Raw genomic sequence first — 26851 nt, 5'->3', positions numbered from 1 at the left:
CTCCCCTTTTCCCTCTCCCTCTCTCCAGCAGTATGTACTGAATAGTTTATTAATGCATTTTGGGTAGATTTTGAATTCTGGAAGGTATTTAAATTTTTACAGTTTTTATCTTTTATGACCAAGACAAGTTTCAGACCCTGGCCAGTACCCAGCTCTATGGGACATTGATTTCACCAAGCCTTGATTCATCTTTAAAGTGATGGTGATAGAAGTGTTAGCTGCTGTCTGTACAGGAGCCTCTGACAACTGAGTGTTCACATAGCATAGCTCCGACATATGCAAGAGTTCAGACCTGTTGTGTATGCTCTCTGCCAGTCCTGTCATGGCTTTGGGATTCCTCTAACCTGGGGGCCTGCGTCTGTAGAAAGCTGGAATAAAGTCGGTCTGGGTGGCCATGCTGTTCCTTTCTCTAGCAGGACTTACCATCTAAAAGATGTGAGAATGCTTGCCATTGGTACCACAAGTCACTGCCTCTGCACAGTGCTAAGACCAAATGAAGACAAGCCCAGCACTTGTTGAGCTAGAACTCTACATGAAATGAGAGGAAGCTTGGAAGCTTGTTAATGAGATAGATGATTAATGTCAGCTCCGACACTGATTCACTGGAAAATGTACCTTACATTTTAGTGTTCTTCAGATTTTAAAGAATTAGCTTTGGTAGGGAGCCCCTGTGTTTCCTTGTCATTTGGAGTCCGAGGCAGGAAGATTACAAGACCAGCCTGGCTTATATCAAAAAAAAAAAAAAGAAGAGAAAAAAAAAAAGAAAAAGAATCTGACAGCTGTGAAAAGCTGTATACTCGTTTAGTGTCTAGGTTTGGGCTAGGTATTAGCCTTCTCCTCTTCCCCTCCTTCTGAGGCAGTTAGTTCTCTGTTTTACATTTGTTTGAATGTCCGCATATCAGTAATATGTAGGTGACCTTAAGAAAGGTTCCACAGTGTACTTGCTTTCTTAGTATAGTTTATCTTTTACAAATTGTGAGGTTTTCTGTGTTTTATGAATGTTTCTTTAAAAGTTAATTATTAAGATACATTGGATAAGAGTAAAAATATAACTTAAACAGAAGGAAATTCTGTAACAAGTAACCTGGCTGCCAACATTGTTAAGATTGAATAGCCTAGAAATATTGATTTAAATAAATACAGCACAAATATTATATGAATCTAAAATTATATTTTGAATTATTTTATTTTACTGGATGCAGATTTTTTACTCCTTTGTCTTTAAGGTTAAGCTTCTGAAAGATTCCCTTGATGCTTGGAAGAAGGAAGTAGAAAAGAAGCCGCCTATGATGTCCATAGAAGATGCTTATGAAGTGCTTAGTCTGCCTACGGGCCAGGGGCTGTGAGTTATTTCACTATTATAGTAGTAATTGTCCTGTTCAGCTTAAGACATTAATATCAAAGATGAAATTTAAAAAGCTATATTTACTTATACACAAGGCCTATGAGAATCATCTGGAACTCTAGGCACTGACTTTGACATTACAGATTTACTAACCAGATTACATTCTTATGTTCTTGCTGGTACCCATTGCATTTTCTTACTTGAACAGTAATAAAATGTGCAGTGGGCCTAGCCTTCACCTGGCACATGGCTCTCATGCACACACTTGAATCCTACTCCTTCCTACAATGTGTGCTGTCTTGAGGAAGGTCTGCTGGAAGTATGCCTAGGACACTACATTCAGATGAGGAATATTCCTAGCAGGTTTTTAGTGACTGCACACAGTAGAAGAAAGTGGCTTAATAGCCATGTTGTTAAGAACAGAATAAATGTCTTTGTAAAGATTTCTTACTTACTTAATGATATAGTAACCAAATTATATAAGTTGCAGTGGCTTTTGACATTGTTGGATTTTAAAACATACTTCTTACTTTACCAAATCCCAAGTACAATTCTATAATTTTTTTTAAATAGATAATATTGCACTTTATTTTCCACTTTCATTGACAATGCTGGTAGCCGGGCGGCGGTGGTGGTGCACGCCTTTAATCCCAGCACCTGGGAGGTGGAGGCAGGTGGATTTCTGAGTTCGAGGCCAGCCTGGTCTACAGGACAGCCAGAACTACACAGGGAAACCCTGTCTCGAAAAACCAAAAAAAAAAAAAAAAAAAGATAATATTAAAACTATATTGTAAACAATTAAATTTTACAAGTTGAACCTTGCTTAGGGGACTTCTAGCTTTTATTTCACCTATAAAGATAACATAAAAATATAATCTTACATAAATCTTACTGGACTTAATTGGATAACTAATACATGATCAATTCCAAATGTGGGATTAATAATACAGTTCCTGACATACAGAGGTAAGAGTATTGCAAACATCACATTAGATGATTATATAAGTCCTTTTACATGTGCCTTACCGTATTTATAAACAATTTCTTTCCTTTCAGGCATGATGAAAGCAAGATCAGAAAAGCATACTTTAGACTTGCACAGAAGTACCACCCAGATAAGAACCCCGAAGGAAGGGTATGTGCTGCCTCATCTTACGTACTAAGTATGAGCAGATCTCTACCTACAGCCCGTGCTGTCTCTGTGGGTGGGCTTCTCAGTCTGTTGGAAGGGCTAGGTCTGTGACTAGTATGTTTAGGGCAGATTTATTCTCCAGCCTTATTCATTTCTGTTTGAGAATTAACTCTAATGTCTAATTTATAATCATAATCATCACCGTACAGCTTAAGTAATGTTCATGGAGTTTGATTTTTTTGTTTTGATTTTTCCCTAGTGACACCCAAAATTTGCTTGCTTGTTTGTTTGTTCGTTCTCTCTCTCTCTCTCTCTCTCTCTCTCTCTCTCTCTCTCTCTCTCTCTTTCTTTCATTATTGTTGTAGTTTGTTTTTGTTTTTTCCAAGACAAGGTTTCTCTTGGCTGTTCTGGAATTCACTCTGTAGACTAGACTGGCCTTGAACTTGTAGATCTGACTGCTTCTGCCTCCCAAGTGCTGGGATTAAAGGTGTGTGTGTCGCCACTGCCTGGCTGACACCCAAATTCTTAACTTAAGTGAAGAATTAGGAAATTGGAATTATACAGTTGTTTTTGAGAAGGAAGACTTGATGTTTAAAAGATGCTGCTTGTATGAATGTAAACATTTTAAAAGTTAAAGGCCTGGTTGACTTTTAGGTTCGTTTCTGTTTTGTATTTATTTAGTTTTAGTTTAAGGAGTTTAGTTTAATGTGTTTTTTGTTGTTATTGCTTTGTTTTGTGAACTTACAGCAATCCAAATTCATCAGAAAAATAAAATAGAAAGTTTGACATTATTTGTCAGATTGCTAGGCTTAACTTTTTAGATAATAAATACCGAATAAAACTATTGTAGAGAAACTGACAGTTGTCTGGCCCTTACATAAGGGTTCCTGCTGCTACTGACCAGTGTTTTGTTTCTAATCCATTCACTGCCTCCGAGTTGCAGGATCTTCATGAAGACACTGAGGGTACACAGGGACATAACTCTTTTGCAGATGATATAAGAGAACAGAATTGAACACAGTGCTTGGCATAGCACTCAGTAAACAGCAGTACTAGGAGCCAGACTGGGAATGTCTGGCAGGTCAGTGTACTTGCCACAGAACCTAGTACACAAAAGTGACAAGAGAGAACCCACAAGTAACCCACAGGTCCTCCTCTCACCTCCACCCTACCCCTCCCACACAGACAAAAATTAGCAGTAGTTCTTATCAATAATTTTCCTCCATTGAGTCAGTCTCTGTTATATATTAAGTTTAGGTGTTTTTCTTGTGTTTTTTGTTTTGGGATTTTGGGAGTTTGCGGGGAGGGTTGTTTTTGGTTTTTTGTTTGTTTGTTTGTTTGTTTGTTTGTTTTTTGAGATAGGATCTGACATATTCCAAGATAATCTCTAGCTTTCATATAGCCAGGGGACCTTAAACTTTTGTTGCCCCTGTCCTCTGGGATCACAGGCATGTACCACTGTGTCCAGCTTACTCAGTGCTGGACTTTAAACCCAGGGGTTTCGTGCACTTTAGACAAGCGCCTTACCATTTAAGGTACATCCATAGGCCCTTAGTATGTGTTCATGTACACTTAATGGGATATTAAATTTTTGTGCAAAACATAAAATTGAAATCCTTGGATATTTCTAGGGGGAAAAAATGTAGTGCTCTCTTACAGTATGTCAGCTAGATGGAAGTTGGAATGAATTCTTAATGTGAAGGTAAAATAGTTAAAGAAATTGATAAATTATAATTACCAAGTACCAATTATGTCTTAAGTTTTAATTAGAAAAATTTCAATTAAAACCTAATTGTCTGTGGTTACATACAGGACATGTTTGAAAAAGTAAATAAAGCATATGAATTTTTGTGTACCAAGTCAACAAAAATAGTGGATGGTCCAGATCCAGAGAATATAATTTTAATTCTGAAAACACAGAGCATCCTTTTCAATCGCCATAAAGAAGGTAAGTCCTCTGTCGTGATAGATTGTGGCTTATTTTCTAGCTAATCTCTAACAGATTTGAAACTGTTATTACAAACGACTCTGGGAATTGAGTTTTTGGATCAGGAAAGCAGTTGTCTTCCAGAGGAAGGTCTTAAGCAATACTTGCTGTGGGCCTTCTCCACTGCCTGTGGTTTTCAGTATTCTGCTTTGCCAACAAGGTTTCATTATTCCGTCTCAAATGATGCTTCTGTCTGTGGTGCTACATGATTAGTTCTGTGTTTTACCATCTAGCAGCAAGCACATTAAATTATATATAAGTTAGTAAGTAGAATCAGAAATTTAAAGACCATTTAATGATCTTCAGTTGCATGTAAAGACTGCCTGACCTGGCTCCCTTAGCCTCAGAAGGTGGAGAACAAACACTAAGCGTGTTTGAGTGTTCTTAGAAGAAGAAACTTGGCAAGATTATCCATTGCCCATCTCCTACTTCATACTGTCATTCTCAAGATGCTGTGTCCTTTGGAATAGTTAGAAAAGCACTGTTTTCAGTGAAATAAGTGTCATTTCAGAGTTGTCTAAATGTAGTCCTAGCAATTAAAAGCCCAGAGTATCTAAAGGTATGTTGAAATATTTGATTCTTTGTTGAATTTTTTACCGCAGATAATCTATTGGCTTAAGAATGATGTAAGATGATGTGGAAAGAGAAGGAAGCAGAGCACATGGTGGGGACTTGAGAACAGCATGCGATGTCTGGGGAACTTAGGATGAGAGGGAATTGTGGTTGGATTTTGGAAGGGGCAGCTGGGAATGTAGCAGTTGGATCATTGAGGAGAGCTTGCTCGATGCACGTTGGTATATGTCTTAAAGAGACACATAGTTTCCAGAACTAAAAATGAGGTTACAAATCTGCATTAAAACTTTGAATAATTTGTTTTAAACACACATACCTACATATTTTCTTTGTTTCTTCTTAAGTCAGCTTAAAACAGTATAACTTAAGGCCGGTAATTATTGATCAGCTTCAAAATACAAAAATACTTTATTCTTATTGCAAGTGAAATTACAGACGTGTTGAAAAATATTGCTCAAGAGGCTAGAAAAGTGGCTCAGTGATTGAGATTAGCTGCACTTCCATAAGACCCAGGTTCAATTCCCAGAACCTACATGGCAGGTGAACCATCTGAACCTCTAGTTCCAGGGGATCCAGTTCCATCTCCTGGCCTCCAAGAGCACCAGACGTGCATACATATGCATACATAAATGCAGACAAAACACTCATATACATAAAAAATACATTTAAAAATATATATCATGAATGATTATTTGCACAGCCTTGCCTCGTTTAATAGTTTTTTTTTTCTTTTGTAAACACTGCCTTGGGTGATAGCTTTCACCTCTAACTGTACTTATCAGAACAGAATTGGGCAAATAGTTAATACATTTTCTATTTAGTATTTCTAGTAATAGTTCATATTTCAGGGTTTGTAAATGTTTAAAACAAATAGTAAAGTAGAAAGAGCAAGGAGCCTGTTCTTAGAAGCTGATCACAGACTGCTAATGTGCACTCCACACAGAATCTCATTCTTCTTCAGAGAGTTGTGTGCTGAATGCCAGTGTGATTGCAGAAGTACTTGCTGTGTCTCACAGTGTGTAATCCGATGAGAAATTATAAAGGTCACCTGGACGGCAGAAAGCAGATATTCTGCAAAATCAGTTATTTCCATGGCAAGTACTGGAAAATACTGTAATTTGTTACATGTGCTCACTGAAAAGGAAAGGTGAATTAGGAGATGTTTAATAGAAGGACTGTTCATTTTTTGAGGTAGCATAACTGAGCTGTGGTATGACCTTGACATGTCTTTCTGTTACTTTAGAGTTACAGCCTTATAAATATGCAGGATACCCCATGCTAATTAGGACTATAACAATGGAGACTTCAGATGACCTCCTCTTTTCAAAAGAATCACCACTGTTGCCTGCTGCTGCAGAGCTGGCTTTCCACACAGTCAACTGCTCAGCCCTCAACGCTGAAGAGCTCAGAAGAGAGAACGGGTTAGAGGTAATAGGAACTTTCCACCGGCTGATCTTTACACTTGTCCAGGCACATTAAATGGCTCTTGACAATACAGAATCTCTCAGTACAAATGCATTTAGTACAGTTTTTCCTTTATTCCAGCAGACAGCATAGCATAGTAGTCTGAGTGTATTCTAGTGCCAAAATCAAAGGGAAAAGGGAGCTCATTCTGTAGGAGTCAGAGAGTACTGAGTTCCCAGGTGGTAAAGATAATGTTGAGTATAAAGTAGTGCCTGGGAATACTTTTAAATAGTCTGATCATGACATTTATTCAACGTCATGATCAGACTATTACATTTACCAATCAACAGCATGGGTGAAAAAGTTCTACAGTAAAACCTTTTGTTGGAATGCTTTACACTTTGCACAGAACAGAAACTAATTAGCCACAAATACAGTCTGGAGTTTTTGCCCACACACATGAGTATTGTCTAAAACATGTCTTCTTTGTAGCAGCTAGGCCCTGCCACCACTGTGCTTGGCCGAGTTCACAAATCTGTTGTAAGCTGTAGCTTCCCTGTCACTTCTCTGGCTCTCCTCTCCTGCTAAGCTTTGTTTCCTGGCTATAGCTACTGCTGCTGCTGGACCCTCCGTAGCCATCTTGGTTTTGTGGTTTAGCAAAGTAACTGGTCTCCACCACCATAAGGGCCAGAACTTCTCTCTCCAAAGTTCCCTCCCTTCATCAGTCCAAAATTTGAAGACTGATTGTTGTAATTGCCAAAATCATTGTAGCTTCCACCACCTCCAAAACTGCTTCCGTCATTGCCAAATCCATTATAGCCATCCCCACTGCCACCATATCCACCACCACCACGGCTGCCACCAAAGCCACCATGACCACTGAAGTTCCCTCCTTGACTAAAATTGTCATTGCCACCAAAACTGCCTCCAAAGTTTCCGGAACCACTTCAACCTCTCTGGCCAGATGAAGCACTAGCCATCTCTTGCTTCGACAGAGCCTTTCTTACTTCACAGTTACGGCCACTCACAGTATGGTGTTTCTGAATAACAATCTTATCCACAGTCATGGTCATCAAAGGTGACAAAAGCAAAGCCTCTCTTTTTTCCAGTGCTTCTGTCAGTCATAATTTCTATAACTTCAATTTACCCATACTGCTCAAAATAATCTCGTAGGTGACGTTCTTCAGTGTCTTCTTTAACACCACCAGCAAAGATCTTTTTCACAGTTAGGTAGGCACCAGGTCTCTGAGAATCTTGACACAGGGTTCTCAGGTTCCACAACTCTTCCATCCACCTTGTGTGGTCTTGCTTTCATGGCAGCATCCACTTCGTCCACAGTGGCATGTGTGACAAACCCAAAGCCCCTGGATCTCTTGGTGTTTGGATCTCTCATTACCACACAGTCGGTTAGTGTTACCCATTGCTCAAAATGGCTCCCCAGACTCTCATCGGTTGTTTTGAAGCTCAGTCCTCTGATGAAGAGCTTCCACAGCTGTTCGCAGTCCTTGGAAGACTCTGACTGAGACATGAGGGCAGGGTGATTCGAGCCTTCAGCGATGCTTCCTTGGCAGTGTCAAAGAGCAGAAAGGAAGTGGGAATGCTTTTAATAAGCAGCAAACACCTGAGGCCCTTTTTTTTTTAACCTGCTTATTTAACATATGTCAATTGAGTTATTGCTTAGTTACCAAACATGTAATATTAAAAGGTTATGTGTTCTTACCCCTGCTAGAAAAGGCTTTTTACCTTTCAAGTCAGACACAGAGTTAATGGCATACTTCTTTCTTGACAGGTGTTACAGGAGGCATTTAGTCGCTGTGTGGCTGTCCTGAATCGCTCCAGTAAGCCAAGTGACATGTCAGTGCAGGTGAGGCTAAGCTCCATGATAGATGGGCAGTTCAGACATCAGCCTCCCACCCTACTAAGTTTCTCACCAGAGCGTGGGCTGCAGGTGTGATTCAAGCAGGTTTGCAGCAGTGGGAGCTCTGACTGTTCTTGCTGCAGTCACCTTCCTCTTTCTAAAGAAGGTGGAGTGCAGTGTGCTGGCCCTCAGTCTCCGTCAGCAGCTTCACACACTCGTCCTTCTGTCATTCTCGCTTCACTCCCCTCTGCACCTCTCCAGTTTCCTCCCCTGTCCTCCACCAAGTATATTAACTGGCTGTTGTTTGTGGAGGTTGAAAGAGCTTGATTTTTTGGTAGAAAACCCATTATAAATTCACTAAATTACAGAGCATGGCTTTTTGTGTGGCCCTTCATTTCTCTAGGCTTAGCATATAAATCAGTTGAGTACTGGCTTTGAGTTGCAGATGCTATGTTGAAGTGGCTTATATGAGAAGAATTTACAGTATCGTGCCCTGTTAATAAATACACAAAAACACCTTAACTAAGAATCCCATGAGCTCTTTTAAAATAAAAGTTGAGCAAGCATATAAGGGATTAAGTTTTCATTCTCTGGTATATAATCCTTTGCATTTTATTGGTTTTTTAATAACACTTTTAACATTTTTAAAGAAGAAAAGTATTCTTGGCTCAGTGGTGGCACAAAAACAGGTTGTGATGTGTTTTGTCCATGGTATGCTGGCTTCTGCACCTATAAGAAGTCTTAAGATTTCTGCTAATTCAGTCAAAATATCCTGTTTAATAGTAGAGCATCCCATATGATATTAAGCACCATCTCACATCTGTGTGTCTTGTTGTGTCCTGCATATGTGACTGCTTCTGTCTCCTGTGCTGTCTGCAGGTGTGTGGACACATAAGTAGATGCTACAGTGTGGCCGCCCAGTTTGAAGAGTGCCGGGAGAAGATCACAGAGATGCCTGGCATCATCAAGGACCTCTGCCGGGTGCTGTATTTTGGCAAGGTATAGCTCACACCTGTCACACCTGTCCTTTCTGGATATACTCACCATGGGTTTTCTTTCAAACAGCCAGTGTTTGATTTACAGCCATGTGCTTACCTAAAATTATTTTTAAGTAAATCACTTGTATCTCTAAGTATCCTTGTAGAAACATTGCTGTACATGATGGGGTTTGTTCCTATTCTGGCACACAAAAGGTAACACTGGAGTGACATAGCTGGAAGAAATGAGTCGGACTTAATTTCCAAAGAAGAAAAGAGAGGATGGGACTAAAATCTAATAAAAGGGCAGGACTTTGTAAAACCTGTGGTCCAGTCACTGCTGACTATGAAGGCTTCTGAGATCTAAGAATGTGCTGATTCCTAGGAAACTGCTGAGAAGCCAGCTCTGAAGATCCTATGGCTGACTAGCAAGAGAGACTTCAGCTGCCTTGAGTAGAAGGGATGGAGGCACAGACCTTGGAATGAGGCAGCTGGGACTGGCGAACCTGATCAGAGTTCCTCAGTTCCTTCTGCTTGATGCCTTCAGGTTTAGTAGGAACGAGGATGCTGATGTGAAGCTCACACCTCCGATTGTATTAACAGTGTTGCTGTTGATGCTTTATTGCATTTAGTTGAAAGTCAAGAAAGTGGATTGTCTGAGTCTTTGCACACTATGCAGTGTTTTGTACAAAGAGATAGCTAGCTGGGCCATGCCCATTGCTGGTTTCCCTTGGCAGTGTTTTCACCCTGCAAGTCAGTTCTTTCTTCTCCTTGCAGTGTATCCCACGGGTGGCCGCCCTCGCAGTAGAATGTGTCAGCTCTTTTGCTGTGGATTTCTGGCTACAGACACATCTATTTCAGGCTGGAATTTTGTGGTATCTGCTTGTTTATCTGTTTAACTATGACTATACATTAGAAGAGAGTGGCATTCAGAAAAATGAAGAAACAAACCAGCAGGTAACTTTAGCCCAAACCCACGTAGGCTTTTAGTAAGTTTTTGGGAAGCAAAGCTTGAGCCATTTAGAGATGCTGTGTTTCTAGGTGGCTGTTGACTGCTCCTGACGCTAGCAAAATACAATCCATAGTGACCTCAGAGTCACTGCACAGCCCAGACTATCCTCCTGCCTCCAGCTCTCCAATGCAGGGATTGTAGCTATACAACCCAACCGCCATACCCAACCGCTTTGGGTTTTAACCATTTGTGTTTGAGGGATTTAATTAAAGCAAGGGAATCTAAGGAACAGAGATGATAAAATATTTCCTCAGTTACTCAGAGTCAGTTTTATGATTTCAGAATTGTTTATGCAGTTTATATAATAGGAAGACAATAATATATCAAGATGTTGGGACTAGCTCTTCACAACATCTTTGTACTTGTCTGATTTTTATAGTTGTTTTTGGTTTTTTTTATCTTTTTTTACTTCTTGGTTTATATTTGTAGTTGTTCATATTTCCATCATGTAAATCTATCAGTCAGGCCTGCCTTACCATCTGCCTTAGTTAGGGCTTCACTGCTGTGCATGGACACCATGACCAAGGCAACTCTCATAGAGGATAACATTTAATTGGGGCTGGCTTACAGGTTCAGAGGTTCAGTCCATTATCATCAAGGCAGGAAATGGCAGCATCCAGGCAGGCATGGGGCAGGAGGAGCTGAGAGTTCTGCATCTTCATCTAAAGGCTGCTAGCAGAATACTGGCTTCCAGGCAGCCAGGATGAGGGTCTTAGAGCCCACACCCACAGTGACACAGCTACTCCATCAGGTCCCCATCTTCTAATAGTGCCACTCCCTGGGCTGAGCATATACACACCATAGCACTATCTCTTCCTCTTCCTCCTGCTTTCAAGTGATTCTGTAAGACACTGCATTGGATACAAATGAACATGCAGGTGTTAAGGGGTTCCCTGTTTACAAACAAAAGAAATCTCGAATGCACCAGCTGTGTGATGGTAATTTGATACTCCTGTGCTGGCTGTTTCCATTTTGATCATTAAAATGTTTCTGTTGTGTCACTAATATAAGGAGACATATATACATACTTTAATGTCTTATTGTTTTATAACAGGAAGTAGCCAACAGTCTGGCCAAACTCAGTGTCCATGCTCTGAGTCGCCTTGGTGGGTATTTGCCCGAAGACCAAGCAACCCCAGAAAATCCAACTGTAAGGAAGAGTTTAGCTGGCATGCTGACGCCCTACATTGCTCGAAAACTAGCTGTAGCTAGTACTACTGAGGTATGGACTAGCGCTAGCCAGGGTTTGGGAATAGTGAAAGTCCTTTAAGTAATAAAGGACCAGAATAATCCCTAGTGCTCTAAGAAACCTGAGAATTGAATATGCACATGCTTGTTATCTCGGCCAGGAAAACGAGTGTATTGCGGGTTTATGGCAGTGACAACACACCTTGGAGTTTAACCTCTGGGATGGAGAATTAGCTTCATGTTTCTCAGTAATAGAGCCTACTATAATTCTTACCAACCTTGGGTCACAAAGGGTTCAGACAAGAGAATGTGTTTGCAGTGATGTTTCCAGTCAGGGACCAAGTTTGTTTAGATGTCTCTTACAAGTCATAGTTTAGTCTTCTGCTACATAAATGTATTTATACATCAGTATTTATGCATATTTCATGATAAAAATAAGCACTACTTCAGCAGCATTCCAACATGCGTGTCTCTTTGTAAGGGCATTGGGAAGCAATCTAAGAAAAGAGCGTTGAATAATTAAACTGTAAAGCTACACTAAGTACGTGCTGAGTGCTTTACGTAAGAAAAGCTTCAAGATTTTGAAAGGTTTAATTCAGCACTTAGGTTGTTCATAAACAAAGATTAAGTAGAGGCCAGCCTTGGCTACAAAATGAGACCTGCTCAAAAATAAAACAACAAAGATACTAAGTGAACAGGTCAGACCCTGTATTTGGTGGCAGAAAACTAATGGAGTGGTGGATACGCACCAGATGTTAGCTGTGTTCATCCTGGGAGCATACAACAAAGGACCGATTTTTCTTTTTCCTCTTCTTTTTTTTTTCTTCTTTTATTTTTGTTGTCTATTACTTTTGTGAGGAAGAATGTCCTCAGGCTTCTAAAATTCCAAATGCTTGTAGAGTTTAAGCCTTCACTAGTTTTGTAGTTGCAAATGCTTGCAGTAGTCTGTATGAGGATGCAGTTCCCGTAAGAAGGAACAAGCGGTGTTCTCCGCTGGATCTTTTACTCTCTGGTTTGATGCTTTTTGCTGACTGCAAACATCCTCCTCAGAAATACCAGCAAGTTCATGACTACTGTCTACAGCCTTAAAATGTTTTATTTCAAAATCAAGTCTTTCTATAATTTATATCTATATTTAATGAGATATTTATTTTAAACTGCTAGATCTATGAGTGAGAATTTTTCTCATCATTTATTTTCCTTGCATAGGCTATAACCCTTCCCAAACAGTTCTGATAGCTGGGAACCAGACATTAAATATATGAGCCTAAGGGGCCATTCGCATTCAAACCACCACACATACTCTACTTTCTTCCTGGCCTAGAGCTTTGGAAATGAGTCACTCGAGATGTGGAATGCGTTTATACTGCGAGCTGCAGAGAGCCGAGGGGAAGCACCGTCTGTCTGCCTGCAGAGCTCCTCAGCTGTAGCCTTGAGTCAGGGCAGAGACAGGCCATTCAAGCTGCCACCCCCACCCCGCTTTATTTTCCTTTCTTGACAGTGTGCTTTCTAAGACATAGATTTTGTTTTCAAGTATATGTATGTGAAAGAAGTATGCTGTGGCTGTTTTAGAAATATTGCTAACTAAATACTTAAGACAGTACATTTCACGAGCAGAACTAAGTCTGGTGAGTGGCTTGAAATAAGGCTCAGATTTCAGTCCCAGTTTCACATTTAGTCATATAAGAGCTGTGACAGCTTTTGTAGCCTTGGTTCTTCTTAACTGCAAGGAGGAGAGCATCAGCAAGCTGGTCTGACTGACAGGGGTACTCATCCAGGTCTGTTACCTCAGGGCCCCTTACTTAACTGTAATACTGTCTCCCTAGATCCTGAAGATGCTCAACAGCAACACAGAGAGCCCGTATTTGATGTGGAACAACTCTACAAGGGCAGAACTGCTTGAGTTTCTTGAGTCACAACAAGAAAATATGATCAAAAAGGTATGTTAATGTTTTATATTTCCTTAGGTGACTTATTCTGGTGGAATGAGTCTTGATGAAGCAATGTGCTATTCACCAATTAAATGTTTAGTCAGCAGCTCTAACCACCGCTTAGCTGGCCATTTCAAGGATAGCCTGGTGGTGTATGAAGTAGTCCTCTAGGGTATGAGGGATGACTCAGCAGCTGGGAGCACCTACTGCTCCTCAGAGGACCAGAGCTGTATTCCCAACCCTATAAGCAGCTCATAATTCATGTAACTACAGCACCAGGGAGATCTCTGGTACATCTGCCTCAAAGTCCCTTAGACTCACCTGTACAAACACACACAGACAGGCACACACATGTATTTAAACTTTTAAAATACTACATTAGGATTTTCTCATTGTCACTACTTCCGAACAGTTAACATCTGTTTACGATATTAATGCACTGGGAGAATTGGGCACTTTAATTCAGTTTATTACTTGTAACCCCCAGTCTGACTATACTGTGCTGTGTGCGTGTGTACACACACACACACACACACACACACACACACACAAACACACACACCCCATAGTGTGGCCGAGCCAAGTGTCCACTGGAGGAATGAGGAGAAGAGCAGTGCCATAGTATGCTTTATCTGCCAGCTCTAATTCTTGCGTCATCCAGTGTTCTTCTGAGACTTCAGGATGAGCCCTGGTAATCTAGCAGAAGTAAAGTACTCTGTCACTGCCTGTTCCAGCCGTACTAGCATGTGTGTCCCATCATGTTTGTCCTCTCTTAGAGTGAGTGCCCTTCTTGACATATTCAGTACATTATTAGACAAAGTGGGGTAGATTTTAAAACTGGACATTGAATTCTTACATCTAACAGTCTTGTTTTTCTTTTTATAAAAGGGCGATTGTGACAAAACTTATGGGGCAGAATTTGTCTACAGTGAACATGCCAAAGAACTTATTGTGGGTGAGATTTTTGTTAGAGTCTATAATGAAGTCCCAACTTTCCAGCTAGAGGTAAGTGCTTGGTTTTTAATTTTGTCTGATGCTGTTGATCATTCCTACTGAGGTCTAGTGACCCTTTCACATTTTACAGATTAGAATTAATACCTCTTTACTGGCTGAGTTCTTTAGAAGCTATCCTGGGTAGGTATGTAACCCTTAACAGCTGATGAGCCTCTTTATTGAATTCAGTGGTTCTCAACCTGTGGGTCAAACAGCCTTTCACAGGGTTGCATATCAGAAACTTACATTATGATTCATAATAGCAAAATTATAGTTAAGAACTAGTAAAGAAATAACGTATGGTTGGGGGGCAACACGACATGAGGAAGTATATTAAGTAGTGGCAGCATTAGGAAGGTTGAGAACCATAGGTCACATTGTTGAAAAATCAAGTTTCATGAAACACATAAACAGCTACTTGTTTCTTAGCTACTCTTATTTATTTCCTGCTTTGAGAGGAAGGCAAGAATTTTGTAATTGAATAGCTTGTAAAAAGAGAAGTAAATCATTACATGTGTTTGCTTTGTGGCCCAGCTAGCCTTGAACTCAAAATTCTCCTGCCTCAGCCCCCCAAGTACCTAAGATTATAGACACTCACCACCAAGTTGAGTGAGAAATAATGCTTTGTTTTAGAACTTGTTCTTGAAATTGCCATTTACCAAAATATAATGTATATTATTATTCACAGGATTAGTATATTTAACTAGCTAGCAAATAAAGTACGTTAAGTTGTTGGCAAAGGCCATTGGAGAGCTAACCCCTGAATTTCTGTTGTAACTATATATACTTTTTTATATTATAAAGATACAACATAATTGTAAAAAAAAAACACATTATGTATGCTCTTATTAGATTGGTAAAGGGGACAGATATCGTACTCACTTGTACCAAGATACTGGTAAAAGTGTGGAAAATGTCAGAAAATGAGGTAAATTTTGTTCGGTTTTGGCTTTTCCCATTCCTTGATGGAGTACTGTATACACAGCTGTGTTCATTTGTATTTACAGTTTAATCACACCCATCCTGTTTCTTGAGGTTCTTTCTTTTACTCTAAAAATCTTCAGGATAGGCTATTACAATGACACATTTAAACATTTATGTGCTTGGCTTAGGTTCCAAAAGAGTTTGCTGCAAGTCTGTTGGATTACATAGGCTCTCAGGCCCAGTACCTCCACACATTCATGGCCATCACCCATGCTGCAAAAGTGGAGTCGGAGCAACACGGAGACCGCTTACCAAGAGTGGAAATGGCTTTGGAGGCTCTGAGAAATGTGATCAAATACAACCCAGGTGTGTGATTGTCCCCTTGATTCATAGCACCACCATTACAACAGAGCAACGGGAGTTCCAGAACATTCTCCATTTCATTGTGGAGACTCAGGGAAAATCACATTGTCTCTTCTGCTCCATGTGATGTAATGATAAAGGGAGGAGTTGACTTTATTATTGTCTCCTGCCTGTAAGTAAGCCTGGGAGAGACATTGGGGACCATGTTTAGAAGAATTCATGTTTAAGAAAGAATAAACTGTAGTAATATTATTTGTTAGTGTGAAATTTCACATTACCAGTATAGATTAAACATTTACATGCTTGGATTTATTTATTAGATGATCTAAATGTTGCCTTTTTGGTCTTTAACACAGTGCTATTTGCATATGAATACTCATATTTTTTTAAAAAAATTGCCTGAAGTTTCTTTGTGTAAAAAATGAAATAATAAAAAGACTAAGAGTTCTTCTCTTGAATGTCTTTCAAAGGACATCCAAAAGGTTCCAGATAACCACCAAAGCACCTGGCTCTGGATGGGTACGGTGCAGTTAAAGCTATAACCTCAACACATCCTTCATTTCTAACTTATGCCAGCAATGAGACCCTACACAACATAAATTCAGTTCAAATTTCTTCAAGGTATTTATTTACCTTCTTCAGGGAATATTGAAGTGCTATTATAATTTTTGGCTTTCTGGCATTTGCCAGTTTTATTCAAATAACTAGTAACAATATTAGAAAAATTAAGGACTTTTAAAACCCAGAGAGAGCATCATTCTGTATTGTTGTGGTTGACATTGTAAGATACTGCTGGTGTTTTGAGGCCCAGTGAGACTTGAGCACAGGAAGTTTGTGATCTGCACTAGTAAAGCAGCAAGGCAGGGCAAGCAGAGGAACCTAGCTCCAATCCCACTGTGATGGTCTTGTGTTGGGACGCGTATTCTCCATGCTCTCCTGAATCCCAGTGATTAGTAGTGACTTCTACCATATTGACATGTGGTTTGATGTTTGCCGGTTTGTTGGGGATAAAGGCATCTAGAACTTCAAAAGATTATAGGTTTTATACCTGTGCAGTAGCAGGCAGTGGGCTTAACTAACAAGAGTGTAGCAGGTGTGTAGGATTCGTACTGAAGTGGGTAAGAGTGGAAACATCAGTGTTCTCTCAGGAGAAATCCTTGGTGCATGCATATCAGATCCTTTGTTATGTTGTCTTCATGTGGCAGACTTCTGGTCCAGTTTTAGTTAAAGGCTAAATGATGTCAGATTCTCCCAAAATTCAGTTAGGTTGGGGGAAGGGATAATCTTAAGGTCTAGATACAACTGTGCCCAGTCTGAACATTGCAGATCATTATCATCATCAGAATTCAAGTGAGAAAATAAGTGACTCGTCGTCATTGTTCCCCCCTCCCCAAAACACCACCACCACCAAGCCCCCCAGTGTTTTGGTTCACTTTACATGGTGTTGGGGTTGCATTTATGTGTGTCTGGAGGCTCATGCAGCCTGTGGGCTGTAGGTGGAAACCACTAGTAGAAGGAATGGTTAAAGTTACCTTATTCTGTTTAACATTTGTGAGTTGTATTTGGTCTGATTATCTGAAATTTTTCTTGTTTTTAGTCTGGGGCTAGAGGTAGGCATAGAAGCAAAGCCAAGAAACTCTTAATGTTCTGCTATTTATGGCTTAACACCCCGGACAGCTTCCAGATGCCCTTCAGAGTTTCAAGACACAATTCACAGCCAGTGGCTGTGTTTGGCAAAAGCCTGCAACTGTACCTCTTGTAAATGAAACAGCTGCTTCTTCTTATTCCCTAGGTTCTGAAAGTGAATGCATTGGACACTTTAAGTTAATATTTTCTCTTCTCCGAGTCCATGGAGCTGGTCAAGTGCAGCAGCTGGCCTTAGAGGTAAAGATGTTTTGTGCTAAGGAATGTTGTGTTTCCTACCACTTACTGTCAATGGTTTGAGACTTGATTAATCATTATCTAAAGCTAATGAAAGCCCGTCTGTTATATTCACTTTGTCTATTAGGCCAGAATCATGTATTGAATTAATGTAAGTATGAATATAACTTGAAAGAGCAAATGCTGGATGCTGTCATTCGGGGTGGTTCTGTCTGTAGGCGTGGCCTTCACATGCTTCAGGGCCTTACAGTGTGTTAGGGACTAGGCTTTTTTACTCGAACATTTAGTAGCAACAGATCAGCCAGAGGAAAAGGCAGTTCCCTGTCTTGGTGCCCACAGAAGGATGTACTATGACCAGGACATGTCCTAAACATAACAATACCTCCCCCCCCCTCTCTCTCTCTCTCTCTGTTGTACACATAGCACAGCATAGCACAGTTTCAACAAGGCTTGCAGACCCTTGTTGGAGAGTTAGGATATCACAAGCCCTTGGGAGGTAAGCCTCCCAGAGAAGTTGGAGGCCCTTTCCCAAAAAGAATGAAACCATAAGATGCTGTTTAGGTTGCAGCTGTTGACAGGATCAGGAAGCCCCTGATCATGCTAGTGTTTGTCCAGACAACTCAGAGTAAGGTCTTGAGGTCATCCTCAGATGGCCCTGTCATCGCAACACTCAGAGTAAGGTCTTGAGGTCATCCTCAGATGGCCCTGTCATCACAACACATGGTTTATTACTGAAAATACCACTTTCAACCCTGCAGGAGCCGGTACAGAATAGCTTTTAAAAACAAGCAAACAACACTGTATAATGTGTCCTAAGATTACATTTCTCAGCCTATCACATCCTTAACAGAACAGTCCTTAAAAATGTCAGAAAGGGGCTGGTGAGATGGCTCAGTGGTTAAGAGCACTGACTGCTCTTCCAGAGGTCATGAGTTCAAATCCCAGCAACCACATGGTGGCTCACAACCATCTGCAATGAGATCTGATGCCCTCTTGTGGGGTGTCTGAAGACAGCTACAGTGTACTTATAATAAATAAATAAATAAAGTTTAAAAAAAAAATGTCAGAAAGTGTTAACAAGCATTTTTTGTTGAGAGCATTTGCTTCCTTCAGAGTTTTGGGTTGTTTTTTTTTGTTTTTTTTTTTTTTTGGCGGGGGGGTCCAGGCAGAGTTTATTGTGTCTCTCTGGCTGTCCTGGAACTCACTCTGTAGACTCTCCACCTGCCTCTGCCTCCTGAGTACTGGGATTAAAGGCATGTGCCAGCACCACCTAGCCATCTCGTAACTTTTTTTAAATGTATTATTTATTTACATCTCAAATATTGCCACCACCCTTCCAGTCCTCCCTCCCAGAGTTATTCAGCCCATCCCCTTCAACTCTGAGAGAGTACTCCCCCATTCCCCAATCCTGGGGCATCAAGTCTCTACAGGATCAGGTTCATCCTCTCCCACTGAAGCTAGACAAGGCAGCCCTCTGCTACATCTTATAACTTTTTAAGCAAACATGATTAGATATAGAATACAGTGTTCTGAAGTGCTAAAAGTGGTTCAAGTGGCATCAGTCTTTAGTTATATTCAACAGTGGCTAGAGAAAGAAAAATACATTGATTTCTTTATAATGGAAGTTAGAGCAGCTTGTTGTATTAGCTACTAAGGATACTTCTTCCTAAGGCAAGAGAGAGTCATAGTGAAGACCTGTCCTCCCTAACTGCTCCCCATCTGTGACCATAGTTCAGGGGGAGGGGAGCATTCAATGTCAGACAGAAGGTTTCTCAGATGATCACGTTAAGAGCCAGTCTTCTGAAATTAAACTCTTCGAGAAATTAAGTGTTTTGTCTTCCAAACATGTTTGTCACTTTTATAAAACCACCACTTCATTTACTTTAGGGTCACAATTATTTAACGTCCTGTTAATTAATTTTCAGGTTGTCAATATAGTGACATCCAACCAAGACTGTGTCAATAACATTGCAGAATCCATGGTTTTGTCCAACTTGTTGGCTCTTCTACACTCGCTGCCATCAAGTAAGTAAATGCACTGATGATTCTGGAAACCACAGCATGACAGCTCATAGGGGACAGCAGTTGACAGTTGATAAAAATCAGACACACGTCATCCATGTTGAGTTTTGGAGTAGTTGAAGTAGTAGTCACTATATTAGATTTGTCTTTCTAATTATGAAAATCCATTGTTTTCTATATAAAAGTAGAATCTGAGGAGCGAAAGACATCTAAACCCTCAGGAAAATAACCTGGAAGTGTCAATTTGTTAAACAAAGCCTAGGTATGAATAACTGAACATGTGCCAGCATTCCATGCTGTATTTTAATTAAAAGATTTGGGATACTACAAAGTATGCTTAAGGTAGTGATTACTTTGCACTTAATACTATGCCTGTTATCATTTATTTATATAATACCCATAGAGATATCACCAAGGAGATTGTAGAATACAGCAGCCTGATTTCCTGAGTACAGTACTGATGCCAGTTCCTTGACAGCAGTACAGTTTTCCACCATAATAGTTGGTCATTGTGCTGGTTCTAGCCTTAAGGTTGTTTTGTGGAAGGTCACTGAAGTATCAGCCATTTGGAGTATAGTTCCAATTACAAAACAAATACTGTGATAGATTACCAGTCTACTTCACTAACTTCTGGATTGTGTGTGTACCTTAATTCTACCTCCCTTTAGTCTGAGAGTTGGGCCTTTGTGGATCTTCTTGTATTGTTTGTTGGTTCTTCATGGTCAGTTAATTGAATGGAGTTGTATTCTTCTTAAATACTGTTTGTTTGTTTTGTTTTTTTTAAATAAATAGCAAACTTGGAATAGCTTTAAAATGGTAGCACTCAGAAGATAGAAGTAAATGGATCTCTGAGTTCTAAGCTAGCCAAGTGTTACACTGTGAAATCCTGACTCAAAAGGAGGAAGAGAAGGAAGAGGAGGAAGAGAGAGAGGAGGAGGAGGAGGAGGAAGAGGACAATAAAATGGCAACCTTAAAAAAAAAACATTTGCAGATTATTATTGCCATACCTACAGGTTTAGGTGGTTTTTCCTTTTCTTTTTCAAGCTTTGTAAGACTTAATGCAAAACCAAGCTAGTAGGTAAAGTAAAACATCGCAGTTTCAAAATGTACATTTCGGAGCTAGAGAGATGGCTCAGCATTTTAGAGCACTGGTTGCTCTTGTAGAGGACCTAGGTTCAGTTCCCAGCACCTGCATGGCAGCTCACAACCATAAATCCAGTTCCAGGGCATCCAACAACCTCTTCTGACCTCTGAGCACCAGGCACAAACATGGTGCACAAACATCCATGCAGGCAAAATGTTAATACACATAAATAATTTCTCAAAAGACAAAATATAAATGTATTACTGCTTCATTTATATAGCATAGCCCTACTTTATTCTTACAAGTTAAATATCTGCTATTTAGATATTTGGGCCTGTTCTCACTTTCTAAGGAGCATAGCTATTGTTTGAATCTGAGCCAGTGCTTGTCAGCCTCTCCTCATAGTCAGCTCTTGATTCCTTTGGCCTCTTGTCTGTCATTCCCACGTGACTATGAACACCAGTGCATCCATGGTTGAGGGGAGCAGGCTATGTCTAGAAGGACACTGGTGTGTCCTCAGAGTGCAGCTGTGTTACAGGTATCTCTTTCTCCTAAGGTGGTAACAATAGGTAGAACTCTTAGGTGCCTAATAGGGTGTCCTCTGGATGTTAGGAAGTAGTGGTTGGGGCCATGAAGGGGACAGTGAGTTAGGAAGACAGTGTTACATAGTGGTCATGAGTGTGGACTTGAGAGGGACGCAGACATAGGTGGGAAACCCAGACCACCCACTTGCTGTAAGACCTTGGGCCAGGTGGGCTGGGCCTCAGTTTCATCTCGGCACAGCCATAGCTCAATTGCTGTGCTGGTTACCCTGAAAGTGAAGTACAGTCATGTGACACAGTGATACAGGCTGAGTCTGCACATGTGGGTGCTTTTGTAACTGTAAGCTGACGGTTGATGAATCCCTTGATGTGTCTTTTGCTCTGCAGGCCGTCAGCTTGTTCTGGAGACTCTGTATGCTTTGGCATCAAATACAAAGATAATCAAAGAAGCCATGGCAAAAGGTAATGTACACCGCTCTTTCTCATCCATCCAGCTCAGTGTGTGAAATAGAATGCATGAAAGTGTTGTTAGACATCTAAAACCTCAAGCAGCTGGCTAGTCATTGTGGTGGCCCAGGTTCCCAGCTGCACAGGCTGAGGCAGGAGGCTCGTTTGAGTCAAGGCCTTTGGGTCAAACTGGGCAAAATAATGAGACCTTATCAAAAGACAGAGACAGAGATCAAAAGTATAAGATGCAATGAGTTGAAATTACATGGAAAGTGGGTAGAGGCTGTACTCATAAGAAAGTCACTCTGCATTTGAGCGTTGGTCTTTTCTTCTTTCTTTCATAGGAGCTTTGATTTATTTATTGGATATGTTCTGCAATTCAACACACCCACAGGTTCGATCCCAGACAGCAGAACTTTTTGCCAAAATGACAGCAGATAAACTAATAGGTCCAAAGGTAAGCACAAAACATCAGTTACTCTGGTAATTATTTCATGCCATTGGATTTCATGTCTGTCTGGGATGACAAAGACAGGAAATGCTTTTCTGTGGAAGCTGAGCTTGCTCCTCTGTGTTAGGGAAGCCTGTGCAAAAACTCAGAAAGCTCAAGAGAGCATGGAACAGGGTGATAGCTGCTCACTACACAGAGTCTCTAAGAGAAGAGTTGGGTTGAGCTGAGGAAGTGGCTCCCTGGGTTTCATTGCCTGCCTTGCAAACAATCTCACCTGAATTTGAATTCCCAGCACCTAGATACAAAGATGTGCAGGCCCTATGGACCTGTAAACCCAGCATGGAGGAGCTGGGGAGGAGATTGCCACAGCAGATGGTGTGTAGGCCAAGCCACTGTCCTGTCCTGGGCAGCTGTGGAGCACAGGCATATACCAGAGGATTAGGATACAGTCAGCTGTGTATAAATCTTCAGTCAAGTGTGGACAGCAGGTTAGGGGTCAAGTTAAATTTTCTGCACCAGAAAGGCTATATAACTTCAAACCACTGCTTACAGATGAACGATGGGCCATTCATTCAACTGCTAAACTGATGGTTGTATTGCACATACATGAACCTGTACAGAGAGGGTATTCTGGAAACCTCACACGAGGGCTTCTGTTTTTTTTCTTGGGTGTATATGTTGGTTGGCTGGTCAGTTGATCCATCAGTAGTCTTCTGTTTTATGACAGTTCTTCACACTGTAGCTCAGGCTGGCCTGGGACTCCCTACATAGCCTAACCTGCCTTGAACTCCTATCAGTCCTCTGACTTCAGCCTCATGTGTGCTGAAATGGCAGGTGTAAGGTGCCATGCCTGGCTGGAGTGTTTCCAGGTTTCTTAACTGCGGGTTGCAGAGGAGTAACTGGATGGATAAGAATGGCAGCTTGTCCTGTTAAGGTTACCTTGGCATTGACCAGGATTTCTCTTTCCTCCTCTCCAGGTCTTGTGCTGTTACTGATCTAACCTGTGGAATAGATTGCACTGTTGCTCTGTCTTAGAAAACTTGGAATAAGTCAGATGTTGAGATGTTTCCTCTAGCCTTAAAACTCTGAACTTCCTCCCCTAGGTTCGAATTACATTAATGAAATTTCTGCCCAGTGTATTCATGGATGCCATGAGAGACAGCCCTGAAGCTGCTGTGCATATATTTGAGGGAACTCACGAAAATCCAGAGCTGATCTGGAACGACAGCTCCAGAGATAAGGTTTCCACAACTGTGAGAGAGATGATGCTGGAGTAAGTACAGGTGGGATCCTGGGGGCAGGCTTCTCTGCCTATCCCCACAGCACTTGTTCTGAAGGTTGGTATACGAAAGTTTAGTGTTCCTACTCTCTTTCCTCCCTCAAGGCACTTTAAAAACCAACGGGACAACCCTGATGTAAACTGGAAGGTAAACTACACTTTTATAGTTTGGTTTGTTGTTGTTGTTGTTATTTTTAATTCCTGTTGAGTCAGTTTGTCAGCCTGTAGCTATTAGTTACTCTGTTCTTAAGATACATGGATATGCCCATTGGAAAGCCAGGCTTCAAACACGTGTAAAAGTAGTAATACTTGACATTTGAACTAAATGGCTAAAGCATTATTGTAGGCTACATTAAAAGGAAATCTCTTCATTACTATAATTGTATTGTGTCTAAAACACAATACTAATGGCTGTTGTTGTACTAGTTTATTGTATGGCGATTTCATTAACGGTCTTACATTTCTCATTTCACAGACGAGTGATGATTTAAGATGGCTGACTAATGACTCTTGCTCCTCTCTTTCAAGCTGCCTGAAGATTTTGCTGTGGTGTTTGGAGAAGCAGAGGGTGAGCTCGCTGTTGGAGGAGTTTTCTTGAGGATCTTTATTGCACAGCCAGCTTGGGTGCTGAGAAAACCCCGAGAGTTTCTTATTGCACTGTTAGAAAAATTAACTGAGCTCCTGGAGAAGAACAGTCCACATGTAAGCTTCATCCGTAAATAGTTGCTAAATACATGAGTTACGTTTCCCTCAAAACCTCATCTTCACTGACCAGGGAGCATCTCACTCTGATCACAGCTCCAGGGCCAGGGGTCTGTAGTGGTGGAGTGTTCACCTAGCATGTGCACACTCTGAGGGTGCTGTCCAGCAGCTGAATTCGAACCCACATGCACATGTTAAAGGGGGGGAGGGGAGAGAATGAATGAGAATGTTAGTTCAGTAGTGAAACCCTTCGGTAAAATGGTTGTTTATGGAACAAAGTTAGAGCTGCGTATATTGAAAAAATGCTAAACTTAAAATTGTCGACACTCTAAAGGTTTTTCTACCCATACAAAGCTGAAGAAAAACATTAAATGTTAGATTTTTCTCTGAAACTGTGAAAGGCTCTTCTCTGAACATTTTGTGTCTGGCAGACACCACAGAAACTGTCCGAAGGGCTGTAACAGTACCTGGGTGAGCAGGCTGTGCCTGTCCTCGCCACCAGAGGCTGCTCAGAAAGCAGAAATGATGACATGGTCTTGGGCTTAGTGTTCAGGTCATTCTTCCTGATAGTATTAATACATTTGCTAACCAGATATTTACATTAAAAGTACAGAGACCAATCATTGCTGAATTAAATCACATTAGCCATAGAGCAGGCTAAATTAAGAACCCAAGCTATTTAGTTAGATGGTTCTGGACCACTCCAGTCTACTGGGATTTGCTCTGTGGTTTGTTGAATCTGCCTCAATTACCGTGTGCAGTTTTACCTACCCATGAGACTGAATGATGAGTTAATATGCATGGGATACTTGGCATAATATTTGCCACATTTAAGTCCTTGAAAATTGTAACTGTCACTAGCTTAGTGAAAAAAATGTAAAGATAAAATTGTAAGTGTGACTAAGAGATGGTTCTGCAGTTAAGAGCCCTTGCTTCTCTTGCAGAGAGAGGGCCTGGTGATCTCATTCCTCTCTGGCCTCTGCAGGAACTGCACACATGATGCATGTGATATACAAACATACATGCAAGCAAAACACTGATATACACAAGCCAGCTTAAAAATAGGATTAGCGTACCAAATATGTGCCAGCGTTCCTCTCCATAGCTGTGTTTCTCTGATGCTAATAGTTTTGCTGTCACATGGTTTCTTGTAGCATAAAACCCTCAGCACCAAGTATGTAGCCTGGTTTTAAAACACTTAGTATTCGGAAGGCCTATGCTCAGTCCCCAGTCTCTAAATGACAGAGGCGAGAGTAGAGATCCTCAGAAGCTAAAATAGGGAACACACTAAGAATGTCCTCAATGTGTCGCCTCTCTTTGTAGGCCATATTCTGATTTCTGAGTTCCTTTCAGAAGCAATTGGAGTGTGAGTGTGTGTGTGTGTGTGTGTGTGTGTGTGTGTGTGTGTGTGTGATAGTATGAGGTGTATGTATGTCTTTGAAAGCCATGATCTACAATCAGAAGATCTACTATAATGGTAGCTAGATCTATTAAACATAGGTCAAACATTTCTATTCAGAAAATAGAAAATGATCCCCAAAGTCAGGTAGTAATGTCTATGTAAGTCTTCTGCGATCTGAGACAGTTCTGGATGGAAGCATTTCAGTTAAGGGGCTGTTGGCATGTGATAAGAATTTCCAGAGAACTCAGAGAAACACCAGCTGCTTCTTCATCCTCTTGGATTCTTGCTGTTATATCACAGTAGCATGTGTGTAACCCGGTCTTAAAGTCTCACAGCCATTTAGGGGTGATCTTTTACCTCTACCAGAAAAACACAGTATACCTGGCCCAGTGAGGGCTTCTTAGAATGCAGTGGCACATCCTTAGGTCCTTAGGTTTGTGTGCCTTTTATCAAAGAGAGAGAAAGTTTGCTGCTCTCTTAGGATGTGTGAGTTGGCTTTCAGGTGTCAGCACTTGGAATTTTTTAATCTCTAGTTTTGAACACATGTATTAAGGCAATTTAAGGATTTTTTTCAGTGCTTTATGGTTTATTGGCTCTGATTTTTTTGTTGTTGTTGTTGTCCTTCCCAGGGAGAGACTCTGGAAACACTGACCATGGCCACAGTTTGCCTCTTCAGTGCACAGCCTCAGTTGGCAGATCAAGTCCCGCCATTGGGCCATCTTCCCAAAGTTATCCAGGCGATGAATCACAGAAACAATGCTATTCCGAAGAGTGCAATTCGGGTTATTCACGTCCTGTCTGACAATGAGGTATTGATAAGTCTGCTTCAGAGTTTATGTGCTGTCTTTGGATGGCACTTGAGAGCCTAGGACCCCGTTCTACTGTATGGTTTCTGTCCTTTTCAGTGGGATGACTAGTAGAGATGGAATTTAATTTCCTCATAAACAGCAAAGTGCATCTTAAATTGCATTTTGTTCTGTAGAACTCGCCTTGCTCTGTACAGTAGTCTGCTCTACAAGTATCCTTGTCTTTCGGGTTCTCAGCTGTGCGTTCGAGCCATGGCATCTTTGGAGACCATTGGCCCACTGATGAACGGAATGAAAAAGCGAGCAGATACAGTTGGTCTGGCTTGTGAAGCAATTAACCGAATGTTCCAGAAGGAGCAGAGTGAATTAGTAGCACAGGTAAGTGATTCTCTCTGAACAGTTTCAGGAAAGCAGGCATGCCAGACTGACAGATGTTCCGTGCGGGAGGCCTTCTGACTTTATAGATGTGCCTTTACATTTTGTTCACACAGAAAGGTTAAAGGCTCACCAACTTCCTTTCTTTTTTCTTTTTAGCATTCACTCTTAGC

General features: G+C 40.9%; 1 protein-coding gene and 1 pseudogene across 2 annotated transcripts in view; one reads left to right on the top strand and one right to left on the bottom strand.

Annotated features, from left to right (window-relative positions):
- The window catches only part of Dnajc13 (DnaJ heat shock protein family (Hsp40) member C13), a 105739-nt gene that overhangs the window by 68141 nt on the left and 10747 nt on the right, over positions 1 to 26851 (top strand). For both annotated transcript variants that reach the window (XM_028756581.1, XM_028756582.1), the window contains exons 34-53: positions 1227 to 1342; positions 2402 to 2480; positions 4290 to 4425; positions 6281 to 6465; positions 8231 to 8305; positions 9179 to 9298; positions 10054 to 10233; positions 11343 to 11510; positions 13303 to 13416; positions 14296 to 14412; positions 15513 to 15690; positions 17480 to 17571; positions 19494 to 19593; positions 21604 to 21678; positions 22008 to 22120; positions 23218 to 23387; positions 23499 to 23541; positions 23922 to 24095; positions 26127 to 26306; positions 26541 to 26681. In XM_028756581.1, coding sequence (XP_028612414.1) covers positions 1227 to 1342; positions 2402 to 2480; positions 4290 to 4425; positions 6281 to 6465; positions 8231 to 8305; positions 9179 to 9298; positions 10054 to 10233; positions 11343 to 11510; positions 13303 to 13416; positions 14296 to 14412; positions 15513 to 15690; positions 17480 to 17571; positions 19494 to 19593; positions 21604 to 21678; positions 22008 to 22120; positions 23218 to 23387; positions 23499 to 23541; positions 23922 to 24095; positions 26127 to 26306; positions 26541 to 26681 — 2556 coding nt within the window. The remainder of the gene's footprint in view (positions 1 to 1226; positions 1343 to 2401; positions 2481 to 4289; positions 4426 to 6280; positions 6466 to 8230; positions 8306 to 9178; positions 9299 to 10053; positions 10234 to 11342; positions 11511 to 13302; positions 13417 to 14295; positions 14413 to 15512; positions 15691 to 17479; positions 17572 to 19493; positions 19594 to 21603; positions 21679 to 22007; positions 22121 to 23217; positions 23388 to 23498; positions 23542 to 23921; positions 24096 to 26126; positions 26307 to 26540; positions 26682 to 26851) is intronic.
- On the bottom strand, positions 6836 to 7969 carry LOC114611897 (annotated as a pseudogene).

The sequence above is a fragment of the Grammomys surdaster genome, unplaced genomic scaffold (assembly GCF_004785775.1).
Source record: "Grammomys surdaster isolate TR1022 unplaced genomic scaffold, NIH_TR_1.0 126131, whole genome shotgun sequence".
NCBI classification, from domain to species: Eukaryota; Metazoa; Chordata; class Mammalia; order Rodentia; family Muridae; genus Grammomys; species Grammomys surdaster.
The sequence above is the reverse complement of the archived record's forward strand: the minus strand, read 5'-3'. Positions and strand labels throughout refer to the sequence as shown.